Here is a 27,183-nt window from a genome sequence, read left to right on the forward strand (position 1 = left end):
CCCCCCCCCCCCCCCCCCCCGGTTCTGCTGAGAACTGTTTTGCTTACAGGTGGGCATTGCCGTGTATTTGTTAAATAGAGTCCTGAGGGAGGGGCCTAATCTGAGAGGTAAATGACATGAATTGTCGTCTGGGCTAGTGTTTGGTTGGGGTGGGAGGGAGGAGACTTTGAATACACTAGGAACTGTTTAATAGCATTTTCTTTTTCCTCACAGGTTTGAGAAGGCCATGCAGGATGCCACGCGAGCAGTTAATGAGTAAGTGGTCCTGCACTACAAAGCAGAGGATGCAGTTTTCTGTGAAAGCTGTTGTATTGACTTGGGTTTAATCAAGTGTTCTTTCTGTTCGTACAGAAAAATGCCCATTCGCAGGATACACTCTTTGCCAGTAAGTTCATTCTCTAGAATTTAATTCTTTCAATCGAAAGTTTGGGTTTTTATGTAGTCTCCCGTGTTTGCCAAGACTGCCTTTTGTTATAAAAAAAAAAAATCTGTAAGAAAATAAAATTACTTTAATATATTTTAAAATGTCATTTATTTTCAGAAGCCATTACTCTAGTTTGTGTCACATGACCCTTCAGAAGTCATTCTAAAATGCTTTTGTGCTACTTGTATTTGTGATACTTTACAAGTGTTTTTACTGTCACTTTTGATTTGATTTGTGTCCTTTTTCTAATTAAGTGTTAAAAATCTAACTAACCCCAAACTTTTGACCAGTAGTGCTACTTGCAAGTATAAATTTAAGATTTTCTTTTTCTTTGTAGCTGCATTTTTTGGGTCACAGTCCCAATTTAAAAAATAAAGAACCCGATCCTTCGCGCTATGGAGTGTGGACTCGTGCAAATGGCAGCGACAACAAAGAGAACCTGGCTGAGGTGCGTTTTGTGTCTCCTGTTTGGTTCTGTAGGCAGTATATTGATGTATTCATGCTCAAAATCGACTAGAAATTGCTTTTTGAGAGTTGAGTAATGGGAATTCATGGGGTGCGGTGTTGGAATAACTTTGTATTTTCTCTTGTCTTTTTACAGGAGAATTTTGAGTTCAAGAAGCCTTCTATGCCGGCATCGCGCTGTCGTACGCGGTCCACTGGAGGCACCAAGGATGCTTTTGCCTGCCGACCCAACTCTGCTCCTGCTTTAATGGTACAACATGTATCCCTGGCAGAACCTGTTCTTAAAGGTTTAATTTTTATGGTGATGTAACTTTTTTTAAAAGCTGGATTCTTCCTCTATTCTCCAGCTTTCTCCGCCTTCATCCCATCAGCCCGACTCTTCAGATGAGAGCAGTCCCTTCATATTGCGCCGCCCCTCTCTCTCCTGTCTCCATGATGATGATGATGATGATGGCTTCTTAGAGGGGCTGGATGATGTGGAGGTGACTTTTCAGTTTGCTTTTGTTTTATTTTTTTATTATTTTTTTTTTGTTATTTTATTTGTAAATAACCATGATGCATTTGTTTGTGTAGAATGACTCTGAGGTTCCTTTTGGAATGGACAGCCTTCTCACAGCTCCTCTGGTGGCTAAACAAAGTACTGACAGTAATTATTCGGTATGCTGTTACACACTTTCTCTCGCTCCTTTTTAAAAAAAATTTTTTAAATTTTTTTTAATGGTTATTGACATGATGGTTAACAACCAAACCCACTTTATTGCCCTTAGCCTGTTGCTCGCTGCCATCCACGTGGCTTGTTCCGATCTCCCTCTATGCCAAACCCTGTAGGGCGTATACCACTGAAGAGACCCGAGAGGCCACAGGATGAGAACACACCTGTCAGAGTGAAGAGGAGGCGGAGCCTGGCAGGGACCCAAGTTGCACCCACCGAGCAGGAGGATGTTATGCCTCATCAGGTCAGACCTCAATGGAAAAACATCAGCACCCATAATTAGAGTTTATAATTTGGGTCTAACTTTGATCCCTTCCCCTTACAGGTTCAAAGGTCAAAGTCATTTGATCATGTACAGATTGAAAAAATGTTGGATACAGATCCCAGTAATGTGATTGGAGATTTCACCAAGGTGATTAGTGCTTTTAAATCAAAATAAAAAACTTATGTAATATAAGGATAAAACCATACACTATTTTAAAGCATTGATTTGTCTTTTTGAAGGCTCCTGCTCTACCCACAGTAGAAGGAAAACACCAAGAGTTGAAATACATCACTCCAGATATTGTAAGTTTGCACAAATTAACATTAAGCATGCACATTTCAAATGCAAGAGCATGCAAAACGAGCAGTTGCATGAGTTGCTTGTTGTCTATACAAAGTATGTGCACTGGCACCTTTCCTTGTTTTCTAACATCTGTTTCTGTATTATCAGATGGTTAAAGCAATGAACGGGCAGTACAGCGATCTGGTGGAGAGGCTGTTTGTCATCGACTGCCGCTATCCTTATGAGTATGAGGGCGGCCATATTACGGTTAGGATTTCAGTAACCCTGATGCATGTTGTCGTATTTGTGAGGCAAATATGGCTGACTCCACTTTGTCCTCCTTTCAGGGTGCCCTTAACCTCCATCAAGAGGATCAAATTGAAGACTACTTTTTAAAGAATCCCATTCTCCCAGAATGTCCCGCCAAGCGTGTCCTGCTGGTTTTCCACTGTGAATTTTCATCTGAACGCGGCCCACGGATGTGCCGTCACGTTCGACAAAGAGATCGAGATTTGAATGAGTACCCCAACCTCCATTACCCTGAACTCTATATCCTGAAGGGAGGCTACAAAGACTTTTTCCCGCTTCATAAGGTATGTGTGTTTTCACAATGCAATGTCCCACCCCCCCCTCCTCCTCTCTTTCCAAGTTTATAAAGTATGCGTTTTTCTCTGCAGTCGGTCTGTGAACCTGAGGATTATAGGCCGATGCATCATGAAGACTTTAAAGAAGACCTGAGGAAGTTCCGCCTTAAGAGCCGCACCTGGGCTGGAGAACGCAGCAAGAGAGACATGTACAGCCGTCTCAAAAATCTTTGAGATTCGTGCTCACGTTCCCTCATCATTTTACTGCCTTTACTTGCTCATATGCTGCCCTCACACGAGACATGGCAGAAACCCGAAGACGTGTGTTTGATGGGAACAGTTGTTGGTTTTCAGGGTTTGGTATTTCTTTAGTACCACAACGTCAAATGAGGTTGAGCGGCTATTATGCATCTCTGCACATTTGGTTTGATCTTATCACTTTTAAACTGCCTGTTTTCACCACCCTGATCTTCCTTTAGAAACGCACAGCTACATGTCTCTGTCATGTATTACACATACACGTTTTAACTAACCTGTATTTTTACCCCCGCCCCTCTTTTGTCCACTGGCCTGTCCTAACTTGTATGTCAGATTAATTAATGACCATTTTAACTTGCTTTTTTTTTCTCCCTCCCCTAGAGCACTTTTTTTCCCCTTTTTAATTGTTGTGGTCATTTATGCATTCATTTTGCCCCCTCTTCCCCTCGCAGGAGAACTAAGTATTACATTTGTTGTATAAATTGGTTTAAGTATTCTGAATGTCACAATTATGCAAATTCTCATCACAAAATAATGATTTAAATTTTTACCCATATATTTGTAAAGTGTGTAAAGCAATTCTGTTGTTGATGATCATATTGCTTTGATTGTCCTGGTCAGAGTTTTTGGAAATTGTGAACATTCAATTGTTTTTGGAGGGAGCTAGCAATAATTAACCCCCCTCACTTGGCTGACAGCTTTAACTCGGGGACAGGATCCTGAATTTTGCTGCTGGTCAGCAAGTGATGACAACATCAAAGTTCACCAAAAAGTTCTGAAATTAGATTTGTTCTATTTGTTTGTAAACCAGTGACCGTTGAGTTACAATTCTCACTCCCATGCAAGTGCGTTTTGTAAATTTGATATCTTCCTGAGTGTATGTTTTATTGGTCATGTGTGACTGAGAGGCTGGTTTTTGTATTCATGAATAAACTTGGAGTTTGGGGTACTAGCTCTTTGCTGAATCATGCCTTGATCTCTTGCATCTGTGTGCTGTTATTCACTGGCCTAGGGGGTTGAGTCACTTGTTTTTTCAAATATACAGGTCTAGCAGAGACCTTGAATGTGGTTAGTCAAGCACCAGCACGTGTCCCTGCACACATTCGCATTCCAAATCTCTTCCACGGGGAGGAGCCAGCAGTTTCCCAGCCGTTCCCTAGCACTCTGGCACGGTGTCTGTTCGGTTAATGCGTAAAAAAGTTTTTGGGCACTCTGGGTATGCGCAAACAAGAAATGAAACTTTAAAAAGACATGTTTACCACAGCTTTTACATGTGTATGGGAGAAACTAAAGAGGATTCAGACTATTGGTTTTAAGCCAGACATTTAGATATTCTGCATGCAGCTTGATTCCCTCCAGACTAAATCCAGTGTAGATCCTTGTGAAATAATGTTGAAAAATAAAGCAGTAACTTGAAATGCAGATCCTACATCTGTTAAAATGTGTTGTAAATCTCTATATTTTAATTCATAACATGTCTTCTGTTAGACTTGTGGAAAGAAGACATCCAAAAATATATGACACATTTATCACATATGTTTACACCTTTCCTGAGTGTATGTTTTATTGGTCATGTGTGACTGAGAGGCTGGTTTTTGTATTCATGAATAAACTTGGAGTTTGGGGTACTAGCTCTTTGCTGAATCATGCCTTGATCTCTTGCATCTGTGTGCTGTTATTCACTGGCCTAGGGGGTTGAGTCACTTGTTTTTTCAAATATACAGGTCTAGCAGAGACCTTGAATGTGGTTAGTCAAGCACCAGCACGTGTCCCTGCACACATTCGCATTCCAAATCTCTTCCACGGGGAGGAGCCAGCAGTTTCCCAGCCGTTCCCTAGCACTCTGGCACGGTGTCTGTTCGGTTAATGCGTAAAAAAGTTTTTGGGCACTCTGGGTATGCGCAAACAAGAAATGAAACTTTAAAAAGACATGTTTACCACAGCTTTTACATGTGTATGGGAGAAACTAAAGAGGATTCAGACTATTGGTTTTAAGCCAGACATTTAGATATTCTGCATGCAGCTTGATTCCCACCAGACTAAATCCAGTGTAGATCCTTGTGAAATAATGTTGAAAAATAAAGCAGTAACTTGAAATGCAGATCCTACATATGTTAAAATGTGTTGTAAATCTATATTTTAATTCATAACATGTCTTCTGTTAGACTTGTGGAAAGAAGACATAATACATGACACATACATGACACATGACACATTTATCACATATGTTTACACCTTTTTCCCTGGCTGTTGACAGTATTTTCTGATTTATGGAGTGATAAAAAGAGCTATGTAAAATCCCCTGTATGTCAACAAAATGAAGCAAGAATGTTGAACCTAGTTTTATCCAATGCTTAGATTTCTTTTCTGGAAGTTTATGCAAATTTGTGCATATTTAAAAAGATACTGCCTTCATGTATTTAATCATCAGGTTTAAAAAAACTTGTAATAGAAAATATTTGTCTTAAGGTACTGTGATGAATCAACCAGGGAAAGTTCTAGTGATACTATAAAGATTTTTACCCTTCACCTGCGGTGTCTTTCCTAAAAGGGATAGTTCACGTTCAGTTACTGGTCCCCGTTGACTTCCATAGTATGGAAAAAAAGAAACGAAAAGAAAAAAACACTATGCAAGTCAATGGGGACCAGCAACTTGATGTGAACAATCCCTTTAAGTTACAACAGCAACACTTTGCTAAGGTTCTTTACAATTTTGTAAATACGATTTACATTTTACATTTAAAGTCTGCACACTGTGTAATGCTTATATTATTCAAATTGCCTTAAAATAATTTATTCAGTATGTTTTGTGTGCTGGAATCAACGTCTAATCTTTTCCTTTAATATTTATTATATGTGGTTTTAGTTCAACCACAGAGACAGCCGGTAAAAAGTCGAATTTGAGTAAGAGGATCTTACGCATGCTGAGTTTCCATTGTCTTTGTGTTTCTGCTTTGTTAGTCTAACCTCTGAATCTAAAAACCAGAATCGGCTGTAAAGACTGGAGTATTGCCATCATTGTAACCACATCCTATTGCTTTTGCAACAGCAAGATCTTCTGAATGTGGCCTTGGCTTTAGTTTCTGCCCACTGTCTTCCTGTATCTTCAGTAAAACCTTTTATTTCATTCATTGTCAGCTATGGAGAGGCTATCAGTATGGTCTCAGTGCTCCTTTCTTCTAGGAACATGAATTCTTCTTTTGTCATCTCACAGTTTGTGTTGTGTGCTGGATATCAAACTGACTGAATGTGATGTGTTTATGTAAGTTGAATGTAGCAGGAAGTGGGGGAGATGTGTGTCCTTCTCCCTCATAGGTTAAGTGAGCATGACCAGCAGTTGTTAAGCAAAACAACTGTCCTTTGTGTGTGTCAGAGTGCACATGTTTGAATACGTCCAACTTAGTCTTCAGTCAATGGCACTTTGTCTTTTGTCTGCGTATAAACATGCTCCTTTGTTTAACATGTACGCACTGGAGAATCTGTTGGGTGCAGAACTGTACAAAGACGTTTTTCTTTTTTACCTTTTTTCTGTCACTATGGTTAAAATTTTCATACCGCACAGGATCATAGATCAGACTGAAGAATGTATATCATCTAATCTGTTACTGTAAGTTAGTATATTATGAAATTCATTCTGGAGAAGTTTTGAAAAACTTGGTGGTGGCATAAGAACAGTATAAAGCACATTTACAAATTAGCTATCTTTAATTTTTCCAATACATAAAAGGTTGTTTTGTACTACATTTCACATGCAACCATGAGATAACATCCCCCCTCATCTAAAAAAACTAAAATAAATATTACAAATAAAAATTGTGACACCCAAGCAATAACATTGGTAAGACCCTTCAGGGTGGGAAGACAGATAAATAATCTAATTTGTAATACTGACAGCACAGCTAAACCATTTAACTCTTTTACCTGTTATGAATTTTTTATTTTAGAAACTGAATCGATTTTTTATGTTAATGAATGTTTATTGCTATTGCATATTAAAATAATTAAAATCAACGTTTTAAATTGTAGGCTATTCATGTGCCAAACATCACAGAAAATTAAATCAAACAAAATTAAATAAACTGGTTAATAAATTGGTTAAAACTTTCACAGGTGTTAAATAGATTTAATACTGTTGTGTCCTAAGAATCAGTCACCCAAGAGCGCCATCTAGAGTTAAAAAACGAAACTGCGCAAAATTGATCAGCTGATACACAGTCATGTGACCAAATACGGAAATAACCGTGAAGTGTGAGTCAACAATGGCATCGTGACTTTCTGACACAATTATTTGACAACGTTTATTTTATTGCGGGCACCTCGCGTCCGTGTTACAGCACATCTGATAATTGTGCGTGCTTTCTTCTGGTGTTTATGATATGTCAAATCAGACATGGTGGTTTGTTTCTTAATCCACACGCTGTGCCCGGTGAGCGCGCTGTCCGCTGGCGAGACTCGGATACTGTACGCGCGAGTGTTCGGACCGGAGACCGGAGATGGTTGTGGCTTCACACCGGAGCAGAGACGACTGATGCAGAAAGAGAAACTTCACGTGGTAGCGAGGTGAGATGAGTTCACAATTGTAAACCGTTTCCGCAAATTACTTATAATCAAGCCTACAACTATAAAATAGTACATTAACTACCGGTAATAATCATTCAAATGTCCCACTATGATTATAGTGATCATCAGCATCTTGTTAGTTTGATGACTGACTTTCTGTGGAACATAAGAGAAGATATTTTGAAGAATGTTGGTAACCAAACCGTTTTGGTTACCATTGACTTGTAGTATTGTATACACAAAAACATTTCTCAACATATTTTATGTTCCACAGAAGAACAAAAAAGTCATATAGGTTTGGAACAACATGAGGGTGAGTAAATGATGACAGGCTATTCATTTTTGGGTGAACTATCCAACTAATACCAAATATCTGTATTAGCAATAACTGCATTAGGTATTTTATGGCAAGCCGTTTTGGCTTTTATTCATTCTCAGGAGTGATTACTGATATCAAAAATAAAGGTTTTTACTAGTAAGAATTGTATTTCTGATATGTGAAATTGGAATTTCAACTAGTAAGACATCAGTTCTTGATATCAACAATTGATTTTGAATGGCAGCCTATGGTGACATTTAACTAGTGAAAATACAATTACAGATATCAAGAATTATAGTTTTTACTAGTTGAAAAGTAATTGTTGATATCAAGAATTAACATTGTTACTAGTGGAAATGTAGTTGCTGATATCAAAAATAGCAATTGTTACTAGTAGAAATCTAATTCCTGATATCAAGAATGAACATTTTAACTAGTGAAAATGTAATTGTTGATATCAAGAATTCATATCCTGAGAATGAATAAAAGTCAAAACGGCTTGCCATAGTATTTTGTCAGAAGCTATGGTTACTGGTACATTTTTGTATGTGTACCCATGGGAAACAATACGCCTTTTTTCGTTCTGTCAGGCAGGTGAGGAGTGCTGTGGCTCTGAGTAGGGAGGCCTCAGGCAGTTTGTGTGTGGAGGCAGTGCTGGGTGAGGAGGCTGCAGCTCTGGGTGAAGCTGACAGCGGCGTGTTTTCCCTGGGCAATGCAGAGCTCTTTCCAGATCGGAGTGTTGTTCTGTGGCTGGGGGTTCAGTCTCTAGTGTTCACTCTGGTCTGCAGACCACACGAGAACCTCCTGCTCGCAGAGGGAACGCTTCGCAACATTGCACGTCACTGCCTGGAGGAGCTACGTCTGCTGGGACCTGGTGCTGAGGTGAGGTTTTTCCGGGTCTAATGATTATTTTATTAGGGGTGCTTAATTACAATTGCTCATACGTAGGGTTCAAGACCTAATGAAAATAAACTTAAAATGATTGAAAATGAGTAAAACTAACAATAACAAATCCAACATGTTTTGTGCTACAGCCATGAGCGATAATTCATTCGTGTGGCTTGTTGAGGAGAGGTGTGTTATAACTGCCACTGCTGCTTGCTGGAAATTGCCAGGCCTCATTGAAAATGAATGACGTTCTATTGGTTTGCCACTAATTACGTCTCGGTAATAATTTCTTTACCAATGACTTAATGGGAAACATATTCACCTTAGTAATCATTTTTATGTTACTCTCTTATAAAACTTATAAAAATACTATAATAATGTAACATCCAATATTTTTTTCACACAGTAGTTCTTGTAGTATCGTGTCTGTGTGAATGCATGTACATGTGTGTATGTGTTGCATGTATGTTTGCATGTTAAGCTGTTTATTGTGTGTTTGCATATGGGTGTAAAATACAGCACCAGAATTTAAATGTATCCAATAAATGGAGCATGTACACTATCCTGTTTTTAAAAATGTTTTAAAAAGAAGTCTCTTATGCTCACAAAGGCTGCCTTTATTTGATCAAAATGAAAAACAGTAATATTGGGAAATATTAAAATGCAAAATAACTTTTTTCTATTTAAATATATATTTAATATGAAATTTATTCCTGTGATGCAAAGCTGAATTTTCAGCATCATTACTTCAGTCTTCGGTGTCATATGATCCTTCAGAAATCATTCTAATATGCAAATTTGCTGCTAAGGAAATATTTCTTATTACTAACGATGTTGAAAACAGTTGTGTTGCTTAATATTTTTGTTGAAACCATGATACATTTTTTGGGGATTGTTGATGAATAGAAAATACAAAAAAGAACATAATTTATTTGGGAAAAAAAATCTTACTGACCTCAAACACTACATGTTAGTGTAAAGAAGTTATCATTATTGTGTGTTTGAGTGACTGTTATTTGAATGTATTTAAGTTGTTTGTATCTTTGTGTAAATTCATGCAGCCGTGAGTATGAAAATGATTGTATTGCTTTTATTGTTACAACTGAATTGAACTTGTGTTGAACTCCCGCAAGCTTATAAAGAAGTCTGAGTGCAAGTCTTTCTTATGTCTGCTGGCCTAGTTTCTTCCCACCAATAAGACTAGCAGTGGGTACAATTGAAATGAGAATATACATCTCATTCTGTGTGAGATACACGATAAACTGTTGATTACATTGTGATCAGTACGTTCACAGAAAAGCAATCCAATGAGCTCAGGGGTATTTTCTGCAGAAATTTACTAAAAAATTATATTCTTTTCAATTACTGTATGACTAGGGCTAGAGTTGTTGTCAGACAGTGAACAAGGACACGCATTTAAAGTAAATAGGCAGGTTTCCAAGCTATTGATTATTTGACGCAATACCCTTTTTCTCTCATGCTGACTTAGCTGTTATTTTCAGGTCTTGCTGAAAAGTGATCGAGTGGACGCATTGTTGCACAGACTGCTTCCCCATGGTCAGCTCCTCTTCCTCAACCACCGTTTTGTCCTCGCTCTGGATAAAGAGATAGCGAACTACGTGAGCAAATGAAATGGTGTGTGTATTGGTATAATCGCAAATGTTTGCCACATATTTAGAGAGTAATATATAAACTGCCTGATAAATCCAGGATGTTCTGATTTTGGAGATTTGGAGGAAATGCTTCTCCTCTGAAGGTGTAATGCACACTGCCACGGCTCAAAGGAGGTGTTTAAAAAGTAGAAGATTGCACCCACAAAGTGTATTGTTAACTAGTTTTTCCCTTTGAGGAAACCAGAAGGCACATGTTCTAAAAATTTAATTGCCGTTTGACATCAGATTAGATGAAAAAAGACAGAACCCACACCAAAAAAAGCAGCACAGCTTGTGATATCTCGGTGAGAGATTCTTTAGAGTTTATTCAAGTAAAGCTCTTTACACATTTGATCTCTCAGGCAGAGTGACTTTAGAGTACCTGATTAACTGGCCATAAATGGTCATTTGATAACATTGTTCATTGAGTTTCTTGTTAATTAAAGTCTGAATTTATATGATTATAACTGTCTGGCTGGGTCAAAAATAAAACCATTGCAGTACATATACATCTGGCTCTGCTCTAGAGGGCAGTGTTGCATTTTTAAAATTGCTATATGTTTTGCTTCAGTCAAGTGCATGGCAATTTGAATAATCCTCTGACACTTTCATCTAAAATAATTCAATAGTTCACAGCAGTGTGTCTGCCAACAGATCTGAGATGGCTGATTGACAAGGCCGTATGACGCCTTCATATCTAGGCCAATGGAGCAATCACGCAATTCCAGAAAATCCGTTTTGAGCCCCTCTTTCCACTGATTTAATAATGACGAGTTACCTCTGTCATCGTGCTGCGGTGGGAATGAAGGGAGGGTGAGGATGTCCACTTATAGTAATTGTGAGACCAGTCATAACTCTCAAGTACTGCGGTTCAATATGTTGACTGGTGAGGTTATTCTGGCTTCCTTGTGTCAGCTGCCTTACAGACTATGTGATGGTTGGCATTCCTCTGGCATTGAGCATGACAAGAGCCCCATTATGGCCAAATGCTCTATAGCTGTGAAGTGTTGTTTAGACAACTTGCATTGAAAGGACCTATGGCACATTAACATGCCATCACAATAGCATTTGAACTGAAGTAGTCTGCGGTCACAGATAACTCAAATCTCTCACAGCATTTCTGAGGATGTTATAACATTTTTTCAGGTTTTAAAAAATTTTCAGGTGTCAGCTTTCAAGGGGTCTATATATTTGTATTTTTTTAAAGCCAGTTTTTCTTAAAGTCCACCTAAAATGATAAACAGTAGTTTTTCATAACCAATTTGAGTTTTTTTGCTGCTATGCCCTTAAGATATCCATGTAAACACTGCTGTCATATGTGAAAACAGCTTTTTGCTGCACTCACACGAGTTGTAATTGTGCTGTTGCAAAATGTGCTGCACAATATATTAAGATTTGGGACCTTATTAAACATGAACTTTACCACTTTTTCCTTATGTTAAGATGCTTTTGAAGCATTTGCAGAGCAGTAGGTGCTACACGCTGCCATTATCAGCATAAAGTAGGTTTTTATGATGTTAAGAACATCAATTAAACATTGAATTATGTGGGCAGTCATTTGTTAATGAGTTTTGGTTTTCTAACATCAGGAATCCAAGGATTTTGGAACAAGCCTGTCAGGATTATGGACCTGTTGTGTTGTGTTTTCCTTCCTCATGTGCTTCCCCTGACCTATTTTCTCCCATGTTTCATGCCCTTATTTGGTCCTTCCTGTTCGTATTGGTTCCCATTTGATTCAGCTGTGTTTCCCCAATTATCTCATTTGGTTCTTAGTATTTAAGCCCCGTGTTTGCCTGTGTTCCCTGATCGGTATTGTTAATGTCTTCTTGGATGTGATCGTCTCATGCTACGTGTGCTCCTGTCTGCCCTATGTACCCCGTGTTTGCTGGATTAAAGACTGTGTTTATGGTGAATTCTCCTGCGTCTCCGCGTCTCGTTTGCCCCCCGCTCCCTCAGAGTAGCTGATCGTGACAAAGCCATTATTTACAGTTCAGTTTCAGTAGATTGTCTTTTTGACTTGGGAAGGAAGTTTTGTATATTTTTAGAGTGTATATTCATTCAAGAAGATATTGTGACCACAAATTAAGCCTTAACTGTATTAATTTGTTCTCATTTTAAAAAGAAGGAACAAAGCAATGATATGTAGCCACAAATTAATATGACTAGTAGTAATAATAGCCGAACAGCAGTAATAAATAATAGACACACGAATAATCCTAATATACAGTTTTACATTTTCTGAAGCATTGTTGAAATAAAATGCATCCTCTTGATCAGACTTTGATGTCTTGATTTTAAGTAGAATAAACATACAGAATATCATAGTGCTCACAAGTGTCACAACGGCTAGGGAACTGTAACATTAATTTACTTTGGACTAAAAACAAAAACCCAGAGAGGGAGGTTTGACTCATGATTTCATAAATCCTCCACAATCCATTTAGATACAGATTCATTTATTTGAGAGACATTTGAGTCACTCGGGAGATTAAGAAATGTACAATACCGATTCTCTTTATAACTCTTTATATTCCTCTCACAAACATATTAGCTTTTTCTTTTCAAAACAGTAAATTCAAGTTGGAGACAATTTGTCCTTTGTAGTTACTCCTCTGTTATTCCAACTGCCTCAAACTACACAATAATATTTAGTGTGTCATTAATTCCAACTCATTCATCACTCATCACAAGAGGTTCAAAAAGCCTTGGTTTTAAATATATGCTTGCAAAACACAAACGCAATTATTACAGAAATCATAGAGCGTTTCTTGGCACATTTGGATCCACTTCAGCTGTGAAATCTGTTATTCAGCTGTCTGATAATTCTGTCCCAAATTGGGGAATATTTTTTCTCTCAGGTCTTGATGAAAGCCTCAAGTAATCATCTAAATTGTGCTTCAGTTTGTGCTGAGTCTCAGCTCTAAGCATAGTAGTGTTATTACTACTGTCACTCTCTTTTACCCCTTCATAATAAAATGTCTGTCATTTAACAGGTGTACATTTCCCTCTAGAACAACTTTTTAAAATTGAACCTTCATTATAAAACTTGCATAATCACAAGTACCTAAAAATGAAAATTTGCTGAAAATTTCCTCACCCTCAGACTATCCAAGATGTAGATGAGTTTGTTTCTTCATCTGAACAGATTTGGAGAAATTTATCATTACATCGTTTTCTCACCAATGGATCCTCTGCAGTGAATGGGTGCCGTCAGAATGAGAGTGGAAACAGCACATAAAAACATCACAATAATCCACACTACTCCAGTCAATTACCGTCTTGTTAAGCAAAAAAACTTTGTGTTTGTAAGAAACAAGTCCATCATTAAGACATTTTAAACTTCAAACTGTTGCTTCTGGCTAAAATATGAGTCCTCTATCCATATTATTGCTTTCTCCATTTTAAAAGTAAAAAAAATACTATGGTATGTAGTACAATGTGCACACCAGTTTGAACATCATAGCATTTGAAAATGTATTGCATTTATTCATGTTCCCCGAGACCCCAAACTTGCATAATGAAACATTTGTCACTGAGCATATTTAAAATATGTTATCAAGTTGAAATTTTATTTCAGTTCTCATAAGAGTAGAAAAAATAATGAACATTAAACATAGGGCCTTGGTGTCTCTGAGACCTCAAACAGAACATTGGTTGTGAATTCAGATGAGTGCAGAACAGTGCTGGTCGAGGGGATGTTTGAATATCTGTGAGTGTGTTATGAATGCCTCCTCTGTATAAGTGCAGTATCTCTGTAAACCGTAAAAGACGGTGTTGATTGCTGTCACTTCTTCAGTAGCTGTTTCTTGTGACAGCGACAGGATCATACCGAACTCTTTTCTCTGCTGGATAAAGGAGGACAAGCATTTGGGCTTTGCTTAAACTAAACTTCAGTCATGTTTCTGATTTAAGCTGGGATCTTTTTGTACAGTTGCTAGAGAGTTCCTCTGAGCTCTGTATGTTTACTACTCTAGAGAGGATGTCCTTGCAACTCAGGATGACATCGGTAGGAGACACAGACACTGATTATTCACCCCTTTGTACATCAACACTCCTTCGTAATTTTTCCTATCCATCAAGTGCGAGGGGGAGAAACAGAGATGTTGCGCGGTAGACTGAAACAGAACACTCTTTTAGATGAAGATGGAGGGGCCAGGTCTTCCTCCCAGCTCGTTTGCTGCTCACCAAGGTACATAGACACACACACATACACGATGCAGGAGAAAAAAAGACAGTGTGCCCATGTGCCTGTCTTTTTGTGTGAGGAGGAGAGAGCGAGAGAACGAGAGCATGTGTGATGTTTATCTCTGAATAAATAAATCATTTTCTGATTCACAGATGGCTCACTGCAGCAGTGGATGAGGATGGTCTGTCTGGATGTGTCGGTGTGTGTGTTTGTCCAACTGATGTCACATTATTCCTGATGGATTTTGTTCCTGTTAGGTGACATGGAGCCATCTGGGGGATCCTGCAGTGAGTGTGTGTATATATGAAAGGTGAAACTGAGGAATGAAGGAAATGAAAGAGAAACAAATAGCTATATCAACGTTGAGGTAAAGTTGGCTCCAAAAAGTCACAATTTAAAAGCCACAATTTAGAATTTATAAGCTTTATATATGAGCAATATCACTCGAGTACGAGAGCGAGACGTCTGTACTAGTAACCACGTGATTACTGATATCAAAAATAAAGGTTTTTACTAGTAAGAATTGTATTTCTGATATGTGAAATTGGAATTTCAACTAGTAAGACATCAGTTCTTGATATCAACAATTGATTTTGAATGGCAGCCTATGGTGACATTTAACTAGTGAAAATACAATTACAGATATCAAGAATTATAGTTTTTACTAGTTGAAAAGTAATTGTTGATATCAAGAATTAACATTGTTACTAGTGGAAATGTAGTTGCTGATATCAAAAATAGCAATTGTTACTAGTAGAAATCTAATTCCTGATATCAAGAATGAACATTTTAACTAGTGAAAATGTAATTGTTGATATCAAGAATTCATATCCTGAGAATGAATAAAAGTCAAAACGGCTTGCCATAGTATTTTGTCAGAAGCTATGGTTACTGGTACATTTTTGTATGTGTACCCATGGGAAACAATACGCCTTTTTTCGTTCTGTCAGGCAGGTGAGGAGTGCTGTGGCTCTGAGTAGGGAGGCCTCAGGCAGTTTGTGTGGGGAGGCAGTGCTGGGTGAGGAGGCTGCAGCTCTGGGTGAAGCTGACAGCGGCGTGTTTTCCCTGGGCAATGCAGAGCTCTTTCCAGATCGGAGTGTTGTTCTGTGGCTGGGGGTTCAGTCTCTAGTGTTCACTCTGGTCTGCAGACCACACGAGAACCTCCTGCTCGCAGAGGGAACGCTTCGCAACATTGCACGTCACTGCCTGGAGGAGCTACGTCTGCTGGGACCTGGTGCTGAGGTGAGGTTTTTCCGGGTCTAATGATTATTTTATTAGGGGTGCTTAATTACAATTGCTCATACTTAGGGTTCAAGACCTAATGAAAATAAACTTAAAATGATTGAAAATGAGTAAAACTAACAATAACAAATCCAACATGTTTTGTGCTACAGCCATGAGCGATAATTCATTCGTGTGGCTTGTTGAGGAGAGGTGTGTTATAACTGCCACTGCTGCTTGCTGGAAATTGCCAGGCCTCATTGAAAATGAATGACGTTCTATTGGTTTGCCACTAATTACGTCTCGGTAATAATTTCTTTACCAATGACTTAATGGGAAACATATTCACCTTAGTAATCATTTTTATGTTACTCTCTTATAAAACTTATAAAAATACTATAATAATGTAACATCCAATATTTTTTTCACACAGTAGTTCTTGTAGTATCGTGTCTGTGTGAATGCATGTACATGTGTGTATGTGTTGCATGTATGTTTGCATGTTAAGCTGTTTATTGTGTGTTTGCATATGGGTGTAAAATACAGCACCAGAATTTAAATGTATCCAATAAATGGAGCATGTACACTATCCTGTTTTTAAAAATGTTTTAAAAAGAAGTCTCTTATGCTCACAAAGGCTGCCTTTATTTGATCAAAATGAAAAACAGTAATATTGGGAAATATTAAAATGCAAAATAACTTTTTTCTATTTAAATATATATTTAATATGAAATTTATTCCTGTGATGCAAAGCTGAATTTTCAGCATCATTACTTCAGTCTTCGGTGTCATATGATCCTTCAGAAATCATTCTAATATGCAAATTTGCTGCTAAGGAAATATTTCTTATTACTAACGATGTTGAAAACAGTTGTGTTGCTTAATATTTTTGTTGAAACCATGATACATTTTTTGGGGATTGTTGATGAATAGAAAATACAAAAAAGAACATAATTTATTTGGGAAAAAAAATCTTACTGACCTCAAACACTACATGTTAGTGTAAAGAAGTTATCATTATTGTGTGTTTGAGTGACTGTTATTTGAATGTATTTAAGTTGTTTGTATCTTTGTGTAAATTCATGCAGCTGTGAGTATGAAAATTATTGTATTGCTTTTATTGTTACAACTGAATTGAACTTGTGTTGAACTCCCGCAAGCTTATAAAGAAGTCTGAGTGCAAGTCTTTCTTATGTCTGCTGGCCTAGTTTCTTCCCACCAATAAGACTAGCAGTGGGTACAATTGAAATGAGAATATACATCTCATTCTGTGTGAGATACACGATAAACTGTTGATTACATTGTGATCAGTACGTTCACAGAAAAGCAATCCAATGAGCTCAGGGGTATTTTCTGCAGAAATTTACTAAAAAATTATATTCTTTTCAATTACTGTATGACTAGGGCTAGAGTTGTTGTCAGACAGTGAACAAGGACACGCATTTAAAGTAAATAGGCAGGTTTCCAAGCTATTGATTATTTGACGCAATACCCTTTTTCTCTCATGCTGACTTAGCTGTTATTTTCAGGTCTTGCTGAAAAGTGATCGAGTGGACGCATTGTTGCACAGACTGCTTCCCCATGGTCAGCTCCTCTTCCTCAACCACCGTTTTGTCCTCGCTCTGGATAAAGAGATAGCGAACTACGTGAGCAAATGAAATGGTGTGTGTATTGGTATAATCGCAAATGTTTGCCACATATTTAGAGAGTAATATATAAACTGCCTGATAAATCCAGGATGTTCTGATTTTGGAGATTTGGAGGAAATGCTTCTCCTCTGAAGGTGTAATGCACACTGCCACGGCTCAAAGGAGGTGTTTAAAAAGTAGAAGATTGCACCCACAAAGTGTATTGTTAACTAGTTTTTCCCTTTGAGGAAACCAGAAGGCACATGTTCTAAAAATTTAATTGCCGTTTGACATCAGATTAGATGAAAAAAGACAGAACCCACACCAAAAAAAGCAGCACAGCTTGTGATATCTCGGTGAGAGATTCTTTAGAGTTTATTCAAGTAAAGCTCTTTACACATTTGATCTCTCAGGCAGAGTGACTTTAGAGTACCTGATTAACTGGCCATAAATGGTCATTTGATAACATTGTTCATTGAGTTTCTTGTTAATTAAAGTCTGAATTTATATGATTATAACTGTCTGGCTGGGTCAAAAATAAAACCATTGCAGTACATATACATCTGGCTCTGCTCTAGAGGGCAGTGTTGCATTTTTAAAATTGCTATATGTTTTGCTTCAGTCAAGTGCATGGCAATTTGAATAATCCTCTGACACTTTCATCTAAAATAATTCAATAGTTCACAGCAGTGTGTCTGCCAACAGACCTGAGATGGCTGATTGACAAGGCCGTATGACGCCTTCATATCTAGGCCAATGGAGCAATCACGCAATTCCAGAAAATCCGTTTTGAGCCCCTCTTTCCACTGATTTAATAATGACGAGTTACCTCTGTCATCGTGCTGCGGTGGGAATGAAGGGAGGGTGAGGATGTCCACTTATAGTAATTGTGAGACCAGTCATAACTCTCAAGTACTGCGGTTCAATATGTTGACTGGTGAGGTTATTCTGGCTTCCTTGTGTCAGCTGCCTTACAGACTATGTGATGGTTGGCATTCCTCTGGCATCGAGCATGACAAGAGCCTCAGTATGGCCAAATGCTCTATAGCTGTGAAGTGTTGTTTAGACAACTTGCATTGAAAGGACCTATGGCACATTAACATGCCATCACAATAGCATTTGAACTGAAGTAGTCTGCGGTCACAGATAACTCAAATCTCTCACAGCATTTCTGAGGATGTTATAACATTTTTTCAGGTTTTAAAAAATTTTCAGGTGTCAGCTTTCAAGGGGTCTATATATTTGTATTTTTTTAAAGCCAGTTTTTCTTAAAGTCCACCTAAAATGATAAACAGTAGTTTTTCATAACCAATTTGAGTTTTTTTGCTGCTATGCCCTTAAGATATCCATGTAAACACTGCCGTCATATGTGAAAACAGCTTTTTGCTGCACTCACACGAGTTGTAATTGTGCTGTTGCAAAATGTGCTGCACAATATATTAAGATTTGGGACCTTATTAAACATGAACTTTACCACTTTTTCCTTATGTTAAGATGCTTTTGAAGCATTTGCAGAGCAGTAGGTGCTACACGCTGCCATTATCAGCATAAAGTAGGTTTTTATGATGTTAAGAACATCAATTAAACATTGAATTATGTGGGCAGTCATTTGTTAATGAGTTTTGGTTTTCTAACATCAGGAATCCAAGGATTTTGGAACAAGCCTGTCAGGATTATGGACCTGTTGTGTTGTGTTTTCCTTCCTCATGTGCTTCCCCTGACCTATTTTCTCCCATGTTTCATGCCCTTATTTGGTCCTTCCTGTTCGTATTGGTTCCCATTTGATTCAGCTGTGTTTCCCCAATTATCTCATTTGGTTATTAGTATTTAAGCCTCGTGTTTGCCTGTGTTCCCTGATCGGTATTGTTAATGTCTTCTTGGATGTGATCGTCTCATGCTACGTGTGCTCCTGTCTGCCCTATGTACCCCGTGTTTGCTGGATTAAAGACTGTGTTTATGGTGAATTCTCCTGCGTCTCCGCGTCTCGTTTGACTGTATTAATTTGTTCTCATTTTAAAAAGAAGGAACAAAGCAATGATATGTAGCCACAAATTAATATGACTAGTAGTAATAATAGCCGAACAGCAGTAATAAATAATAGACACACGAATAATCCTAATATACAGTTTTACATTTTCTGAAGCATTGTTGAAATAAAATGCATCCTCTTGATCAGACTTTGATGTCTTGATTTTAAGTAGAATAAACATACAGAATATCATAGTGCTCACAAGTGTCACAACGGCTAGGGAACTGTAACATTAATTTACTTTGGACTAAAAACAAAAACCCAGAGAGGGAGGTTTGACTCATGATTTCATAAATCCTCCACAATCCATTTAGATACAGATTCATTTATTTGAGAGACATTTGAGTCACTCGGGAGATTAAGAAATGTACAATACCGATTCTCTTTATAACTCTTTATATTCCTCTCACAAACATATTAGCTTTTTCTTTTCAAAACAGTAAATTCAAGTTGGAGACAATTTGTCCTTTGTAGTTACTCCTCTGTTATTCCAACTGCCTCAAACTACACAATAATATTTAGTGTGTCATTAATTCCAACTCATTCATCACTCATCACAAGAGGTTCAAAAAGCCTTGGTTTTAAATATATGCTTGCAAAACACAAACGCAATTATTACAGAAATCATAGAGCGTTTCTTGGCACATTTGGATCCACTTCAGCTGTGAAATCTGTTATTCAGCTGTCTGATAATTCTGTCCCAAATTGGGGAATATTTTTTCTCTCAGGTCTTGATGAAAGCCTCAAGTAATCATCTAAATTGTGCTTCAGTTTGTGCTGAGTCTCAGCTCTAAGCATAGTAGTGTTATTACTACTGTCACTCTCTTTTACCCCTTCATAATAAAATGTCTGTCATTTAACAGGTGTACATTTCCCTCTAGAACAACTTTTTAAAATTGAACCTTCATTATAAAACTTGCATAATCACAAGTACCTAAAAATGAAAATTTGCTGAAAATTTCCTCACCCTCAGACTATCCAAGATGTAGATGAGTTTGTTTCTTCATCTGAACAGATTTGGAGAAATTTATCATTACATCGTTTTCTCACCAATGGATCCTCTGCAGTGAATGGGTGCCGTCAGAATGAGAGTGGAAACAGCACATAAAAACATCACAATAATCCACACTACTCCAGTCAATTACCGTCTTGTTAAGCAAAAAAACTTTGTGTTTGTAAGAAACAAGTCCATCATTAAGACATTTTAAACTTCAAACTGTTGCTTCTGGCTAAAATATGAGTCCTCTATCCATATTATTGCTTTCTCCATTTTAAAAGTCTGAGTCAGGAGAGAAATATGACAGATCAAGCGTCATTTAAAAGCAAAAACAGTTGTAGTATGTTGGTGAATTGTGAGAGGACAACGGGATGGAATTTTTTTTAATGGAGAACGCGTGTTGGTTTATGGATTTGCATTGTAATTTGTTCAGAAGCAAATGTTTGAAGTTAATGTTTCAATGATGGATTTGGTTATTACGAATATGCAGATTTTCATTTGACAAGATGTTAATTCTGATTTAAGCTGGGATCTTTTTGTACAGTTGCTAGAGAGTTCCTCTGAGCTCTGTATGTTTACTACTCTAGAGAGGATGTCCTTGCAACTCAGGATGACATCGGTAGGAGACACAGACACTGATTATTCACCCCTTTGTACATCAACACTCCTTCGTAATTTTTCCTATCCATCAAGTGCGAGGGGGAGAAACAGAGATGTTGCGCGGTAGACTGAAACAGAACACTCTTTTAGATGAAGATGGAGGGGCCAGGTCTTCCTCCCAGCTCGTTTGCTGCTCACCAAGGTACATAGACACACACACATACACGATGCAGGAGAAAAAAAGACAGTGTGCCCATGTGCCTGTCTTTTTGTGTGAGGAGGAGAGAGCGAGAGAACGAGAGCATGTGTGATGTTTATCTCTGAATAAATAAATCATTTTCTGATTCACAGATGGCTCACTGCAGCAGTGGATGAGGATGGTCTGTCTGGATGTGTCGGTGTGTGTGTTTGTCCAACTGATGTCACATTATTCCTGATGGATTTTGTTCCTGTTAGGTGACATGGAGCCATCTGGGGGATCCTGCAGTGAGTGTGTGTATATATGAAAGGTGAAACTGAGGAATGAAGGAAATGAAAGAGAAACAAATAGCTATATCAACGTTGAGGTAAAGTTGGCTCCAAAAAGTCACAATTTAAAAGCCACAATTTAGAATTTATAAGCTTTATATATGAGCAATATCACTCGAGTACGAGAGCGATACCAGCTCTATATCAGCATGGCTGTGATTAGGCCAGAGGCACGAGGCCACAGGCCGAGTGCCGGAGGCAATCACAGCCGCTGATATATAGACCGGTATCGCTCTCATAAATGAGTGATATTGCGTTTATACAACAGTTCGACGGAACATGTGTGTAATTAAACAAGAAACAATGGAGTGCCTTATAAAACCCTTTTTTGTGCGAGTTTTTAATGAGCACCGTGGTTCCAGGTTTCCTACTGTTTTTTTTTTCAGTTTTCTTGTATCAGTAAATGACTGATCCATACTTCCCCCGCCATTTTCTACACACTTCCCCTGAAAGGTAGGATGTTTTTTTCTTGATGTCTTTAGTTATTTAGAATAATGAAAGACAATATTCAGCATTCAAAAACAAAGCAAGTAATGCAGTTAGTGTGTGTTTGAGGTTCAGACTCAGTCTGGTTCCACAGCTGAACTTCAAACTAAATTAATTTGAATTGTGTCTCAAACTCCTGAAGACAGTGAGTGTCTTTGAATGTTTCCGCTGACCAGTTTTATCAATGAAAGCAAATGAGGGAGGGCTTTAGGAAGACATTAGTGAAACATTTGTAGAGCAGTTAAAAAGGGGGTAGAAAAAAAATTTTGACTAAATGGTTCCATAAAGAACCGTTAACATCTGAAGAACCTTTCTGTTTCACAAAAGGTTCTTTGGGGTGAAAGAAGGTTCTTCAGATTACAAAAAGGTAAGAAAGAGATGGTTCTTAAAAGAACCTTTGACTGAATGGTTCTTTGTGGAACCAAAAATGGTTCTTCTATGGCATCGCTTGAAGAACCTTTTGAAGCACCTTTATTTTTAAGAATGTACTTCCTTCCTCCATGGATTCAAAGGTCAAGTTGACAGTTAAACATATGTCACTTTTAGAATTCGTATCAAGGTTATGTGCTGCTTCAGTTAGGTTATTAGTGAGAAATAATGAGGTTATAAAAGAGAAACAGTGCGGCAAGACGTGCATCCAAATGAGAGAGAGAGAGACCGCGAAGCTAGACATTTCTTCTTATATTAACTAACGTACTCTACGATTAGCTCAGTGAATAATTTAAAAAAACATAGACCCGGCTAGAACAAGCGGAGTGATACAAAATTGTGAAAGGGCATTCCTGTAGCGATACCAGTACAATAGCTCACGGTTCTCAACCAATCAGATTTGAGAACCAGAACGAACTGTTGTATAAAACAAAATAACAAACCAAGTGGCAATAAAAGCATAAGTAAATGAAATCTTGAAAAAGAAGTACCCTTTTGTATACTATTAAAAAGAGTATTTATTATTAAATTAATATACTTTAAAAGAATATAGTGTTAATTGAATAAAAAATGTTCAGACACTTAATTGAATGATAATTGAGATTAAATAAAAATTTGGTTACACTTTATTTTAAGGTGTCCTTGTTGCAGTGTAATTATACATTTAAGTACTGAGTAATATTATTTAACTACATGTACTTACTATATGGTTAGGGTTAGGATTAGGGTTTGGTCTAGGGTTACTTTCATGTAATTATGCATAATTAATTGTTATTATAATAGTAAGTACATTTAACACCTTTAAATAAAGTGTTACCGAAAATGTATAATACTTTAAATATATCCCTAGTAAAAAAGTAATATCTTTAAAACACATTTATTTCATACTAAGTATAGTTCAAATCTATTAACTCATTTACTGACATATCGCTCGAGACTTACTGACAAAAATTACAATTAAACTTTATTTTGAGTACTACTTGTGCACAATGCACATTTCATAATATTAAGCCTAAAATGTGTTTTAATGTCACTATTGATAGGGATTCTATGATCTTTGAATAATATTGGCTTTTAAATGCAAGATATGTAAAGTGTACCTGAAGTATACTTGCAATAGTTTCACTTTAGCACAATCAAATATACTTCAGTATATCTTTAGTTGGACTTCAGCACTACTTCCGCACAATTAAAGTGCATTAAAAGATTAGTTGTTCCAATTTAGCAGACTTTAAGTATACCAGTTACACAGTATACTAAAAGTACAATTGCAGGGTATTTTTATTAAGTACATAAATATGTAAATGCATTTGTAGTATACACAGCATGAAATAAATATATTTCAAATACCTTTTAGTAATTTAAAAGCCACAATTTAGAATTTATAAGCTTTATATATGAGCAATATCACTCGAGTACGAGAGCGATACCAGCTCTATATCAGCATGGCTGTGATTAGGCCAGAGGCACGAGGCCACAGGCCGAGTGCCGGAGGCAATCACAGCCGCTGATATATAGACCGGTATCGCTCTCATAAATGAGTGATATTGCGTTTATACAACAGTTCGACGGAACATGTGTGTAATTAAACAAGAAACAATGGAGTGCCTTATAAAACCCTTTTTTGTGCGGAACTACACTCTTAAAAATAAAGGTTCTTCACGATGCCATAGAAGAACCTTTTTGACTAAATGGTTCCATAAAGAACCGTTAACATCTGAAGAACCTTTCTGTTTCACAAAAGGTTCTTTGGGGTGAAAGAAGGTTCTTCAGATTACAAAAAGGTAAGAAAGAGATGGTTCTTAAAAGAACCTTTGACTGAATGGTTCTTTGTGGAACCAAAAATGGTTCTTCTATGGCATCGCTTGAAGAACCTTTTGAAGCACCTTTATTTTTAAGAATGTACTTCCTTCCTCCATGGATTCAAAGGTCAAGTTGACAGTTAAACATATGTCACTTTTAGAATTCGTATCAAGGTTATGTGCTGCTTCAGTTAGGTTATTAGTGAGAAATAATGAGGTTATAAAAGAGAAACAGTGCGGCAAGACGTGCATCCAAATGAGAGAGAGAGAGACCGCGAAGCTAGACATTTCTTCTTATATTAACTAACGTACTCTACGATTAGCTCAGTGAATAATTTAAAAAAACATAGACCCGGCTAGAACAAGCGGAGTGATACAAAATTGTGAAAGGGCATTCCTGTAGCGATACCAGTACAATAGCTCACGGTTCTCAACCAATCAGATTTGAGAACCAGAACGAACTGTTGTATAAAACAAAATAACAAACCAAGTGGCAATAAAAGCATAAGTAAATGAAATCTTGAAAAAGAAGTACCCTTTTGTATACTATTAAAAAGAGTATTTATTATTAAATTAATATACTTTAAAAGAATATAGTGTTAATTGAATAAAAAATGTTCAGACACTTAATTGAATGATAATTGAGATTAAATAAAAATTTGGTTACACTTTATTTTAAGGTGTCCTTGTTGCAGTGTAATTATACATTTAAGTACTGAGTAATATTATTTAACTACATGTACTTACTATATGGTTAGGGTTAGGATTAGGGTTTGGTCTAGGGTTACTTTCATGTAATTATGCATAATTAATTGTTATTATAATAGTAAGTACATTTAACACCTTTAAATAAAGTGTTACCGAAAATGTATAATACTTTAAATATATCCCTAGTAAAAAAGTAATATCTTTAAAACACATTTATTTCATACTAAGTATAGTTCAAATCTATTAACTCATTTACTGACATATCGCTCGAGACTTACTGACAAAAATTACAATTAAACTTTATTTTGAGTACTACTTGTGCACAATGCACATTTCATAATATTAAGCCTAAAATGTGTTTTAATGTCACTATTGATAGGGATTCTATGATCTTTGAATAATATTGGCTTTTAAATGCAAGATATGTAAAGTGTACCTGAAGTATACTTGCAATAGTTTCACTTTAGCACAATCAAATATACTTCAGTATATCTTTAGTTGGACTTCAGCACTACTTCCGCACAATTAAAGTGCATTAAAAGATTAGTTGTTCCAATTTAGCAGACTTTAAGTATACCAGTTACACAGTATACTAAAAGTACAATTGCAGGGTATTTTTATTAAGTACATAAATATGTAAATGCATTTGTAGTATACACAGCATGAAATAAATATATTTCAAATACCTTTTAGTATATTTATTTTTCACTATAGATATTAAAAGGATTTAGCTGAATTTTTTAACCCACTTAAGTGTCTTTTATTCCCACTTTTATATGTATTTTCATAATCCTCGTCTTTGAAATATGGTTAAAATGTACTGCTGAATGTACTGACAAGCATATAATTTTATTACTTTAATGTAATCTCTACTGAAACCTGTATGTCATATATTTAAATACATATGCAATTATACATTTGTAATGAGAAAGTTGCACTTTAGTAAATATTTTTAAAATGTGTATTTCTTTAAGCACAAAAAAGATTATTAAAATCTAAAGATTTAAAACATTGTAAAGTACAACTTTTAATTTGACATTATTACCAAGTGCATTTTTTCAATGTGTATTTATGTGTGTTACATAGTCAAGGTACATAGTCATGAAAGTGTCTCTAAGTACATTTATGTGGCCTTTGATTTCATTATTATTATTACAGTATAGCCGCTATACAGTACATTATATTACAACAGCACCAGTGCGCACACCACACACTAGCTATGGGTGGAGAGGAGAGAGAGATAGAGTCAATTCAGTGGATGATGATTATTAGGAGGCCATGATTGACAAGGGCCAGTGGAGGTAATTTGGCCAGGACACCGGGGTACACCGATACACCCCTACTCTTTACAAGAAGTGCTATGGGATTTTTAATAACCACAGAGTGTCAGGACCTCGGTTTAACATATCATCCGAAGGTGCTTTTTACAGTAGTGTCCCTGTCACTATAGCCCTGCTGGCCTCACTAACACCTCTTCCAGCAGCAAACCTAGTTTTCCCAGGAGGTCTCCCATCCAGGTACTGACCAGGCTCAACCCTGCTTAGCTTCAGTGGGCAAGCAGTCTTGGGCTAAAGGGTGATATGGCTGTGGCTATAATTGATGGCTGAGAACGTGTGTGTGTGTGTGTGTGTGTGTGTGTGTGTGTGTGTGTGTGTGTGTGTGTGTGTGTGTGTGTGTGAACTATCCTTGCCTGCTCACACAGCAGGGAAGTATGCCCTGGTTAGCATGATTCTGTCATTGGTGTCAGCACCCAGTCTGTCTGCAGTGTGTCTGCACATTACTATCAATAGAGGACATGATGGCAGAGAGGCAAAGAGAGACTCCAAATAGCCTAGTCATTGAGCACAACACACATCTCAAGACATGCATTCTCTGTCTCTCTGTATAAGTGTTTCTTCGGGACACTGTACACTTGGAGTGATGGGAAGAACTTATCAGAGGAAGCTCTCACTTGCTCAGTTTTGCAAGAACAGATGTGTTGAACAGCTCACAATGAGTTCTCATCTCTGTCTTGAAAATGAGCTTGACCTCACAAGGAGAGCTACACAGCTCTTCTGCAATGATAGGCCTTTACATTGGCTAGACTGATTATTCAGCTGATACATTCTGAGATTAAAAACAAAACTAAAACCTATGCCATTTGAAAGCTGTGCCACTTGG

At 37.2% G+C, this 27,183-nt stretch overlaps 3 protein-coding genes across 3 annotated transcripts in view; all 3 read left to right on the plus strand.

Moving 5' to 3' along the window:
- Positions 1-3,955, plus strand: part of cdc25b (cell division cycle 25B) — a 7,211-nt gene extending 3,256 nt beyond the window's left edge. Inside the window, exons 4-15 of the mRNA XM_016253626.1 lie at positions 214-255; positions 352-385; positions 762-872; positions 1,026-1,139; positions 1,237-1,371; positions 1,463-1,546; positions 1,657-1,845; positions 1,927-2,013; positions 2,106-2,168; positions 2,317-2,415; positions 2,496-2,741; positions 2,826-3,955. Coding sequence (XP_016109112.1) covers positions 214-255; positions 352-385; positions 762-872; positions 1,026-1,139; positions 1,237-1,371; positions 1,463-1,546; positions 1,657-1,845; positions 1,927-2,013; positions 2,106-2,168; positions 2,317-2,415; positions 2,496-2,741; positions 2,826-2,966 — 1,345 coding nt within the window. The 3' untranslated portion in view covers positions 2,967-3,955. The remainder of the gene's footprint in view (positions 1-213; positions 256-351; positions 386-761; positions 873-1,025; positions 1,140-1,236; positions 1,372-1,462; positions 1,547-1,656; positions 1,846-1,926; positions 2,014-2,105; positions 2,169-2,316; positions 2,416-2,495; positions 2,742-2,825) is intronic.
- A 3,260-nt stretch (positions 3,956-7,215) lies between these two features.
- LOC107567857 (AP-5 complex subunit sigma-1-like) lies at positions 7,216-12,623 on the plus strand. The gene is made up of 3 exons (XM_016253628.1): positions 7,216-7,550; positions 8,460-8,751; positions 10,260-12,623. The coding sequence occupies exons 1-3, from the start codon at positions 7,381-7,383 to the stop codon at positions 10,386-10,388; spliced, it is 591 nt and encodes a 196-aa protein (XP_016109114.1). The 5' UTR covers positions 7,216-7,380; the 3' UTR covers positions 10,389-12,623.
- A 1,886-nt stretch (positions 12,624-14,509) lies between these two features.
- LOC107567845 (AP-5 complex subunit sigma-1-like) lies at positions 14,510-19,419 on the plus strand. The gene is made up of 3 exons (XM_016253610.1): positions 14,510-14,598; positions 15,546-15,837; positions 17,346-19,419. The coding sequence occupies exons 1-3, from the start codon at positions 14,510-14,512 to the stop codon at positions 17,472-17,474; spliced, it is 510 nt and encodes a 169-aa protein (XP_016109096.1). The 3' UTR covers positions 17,475-19,419.
- The last annotated feature ends 7,764 nt before the right edge of the window (positions 19,420-27,183 follow it).

The sequence above is a fragment of the Sinocyclocheilus grahami genome, unplaced genomic scaffold (assembly GCF_001515645.1).
Source record: "Sinocyclocheilus grahami isolate Dianchi unplaced genomic scaffold, SAMN03320097.WGS_v1.1 scaffold1192.1, whole genome shotgun sequence".
In the NCBI taxonomy this organism is placed as follows: Eukaryota; Metazoa; Chordata; class Actinopteri; order Cypriniformes; family Cyprinidae; genus Sinocyclocheilus; species Sinocyclocheilus grahami.

Excerpts from the sequence above, each read along its gene's own strand:
- LOC107567845 (XM_016253610.1), top strand. The coding sequence starts at position 14,510 with ATGTTGCGCGGTAGACTGAAACAGAACACTCTTTTAGATGAAGATGGA. Across the intron at positions 14,599-15,545 it reads CTCGTTTGCTGCTCACCAAG|GCAGGTGAGGAGTGCTGTGG; the intron begins GTACATAGACAC and ends TCGTTCTGTCAG. Across the intron at positions 15,838-17,345 it reads TGCTGGGACCTGGTGCTGAG|GTCTTGCTGAAAAGTGATCG; the intron begins GTGAGGTTTTTC and ends TGTTATTTTCAG.
- LOC107567857 (XM_016253628.1), top strand. The coding sequence starts at position 7,381 with ATGGTGGTTTGTTTCTTAATCCACACGCTGTGCCCGGTGAGCGCGCTG. Across the intron at positions 7,551-8,459 it reads AAACTTCACGTGGTAGCGAG|GCAGGTGAGGAGTGCTGTGG; the intron begins GTGAGATGAGTT and ends TCGTTCTGTCAG. Across the intron at positions 8,752-10,259 it reads TGCTGGGACCTGGTGCTGAG|GTCTTGCTGAAAAGTGATCG; the intron begins GTGAGGTTTTTC and ends TGTTATTTTCAG.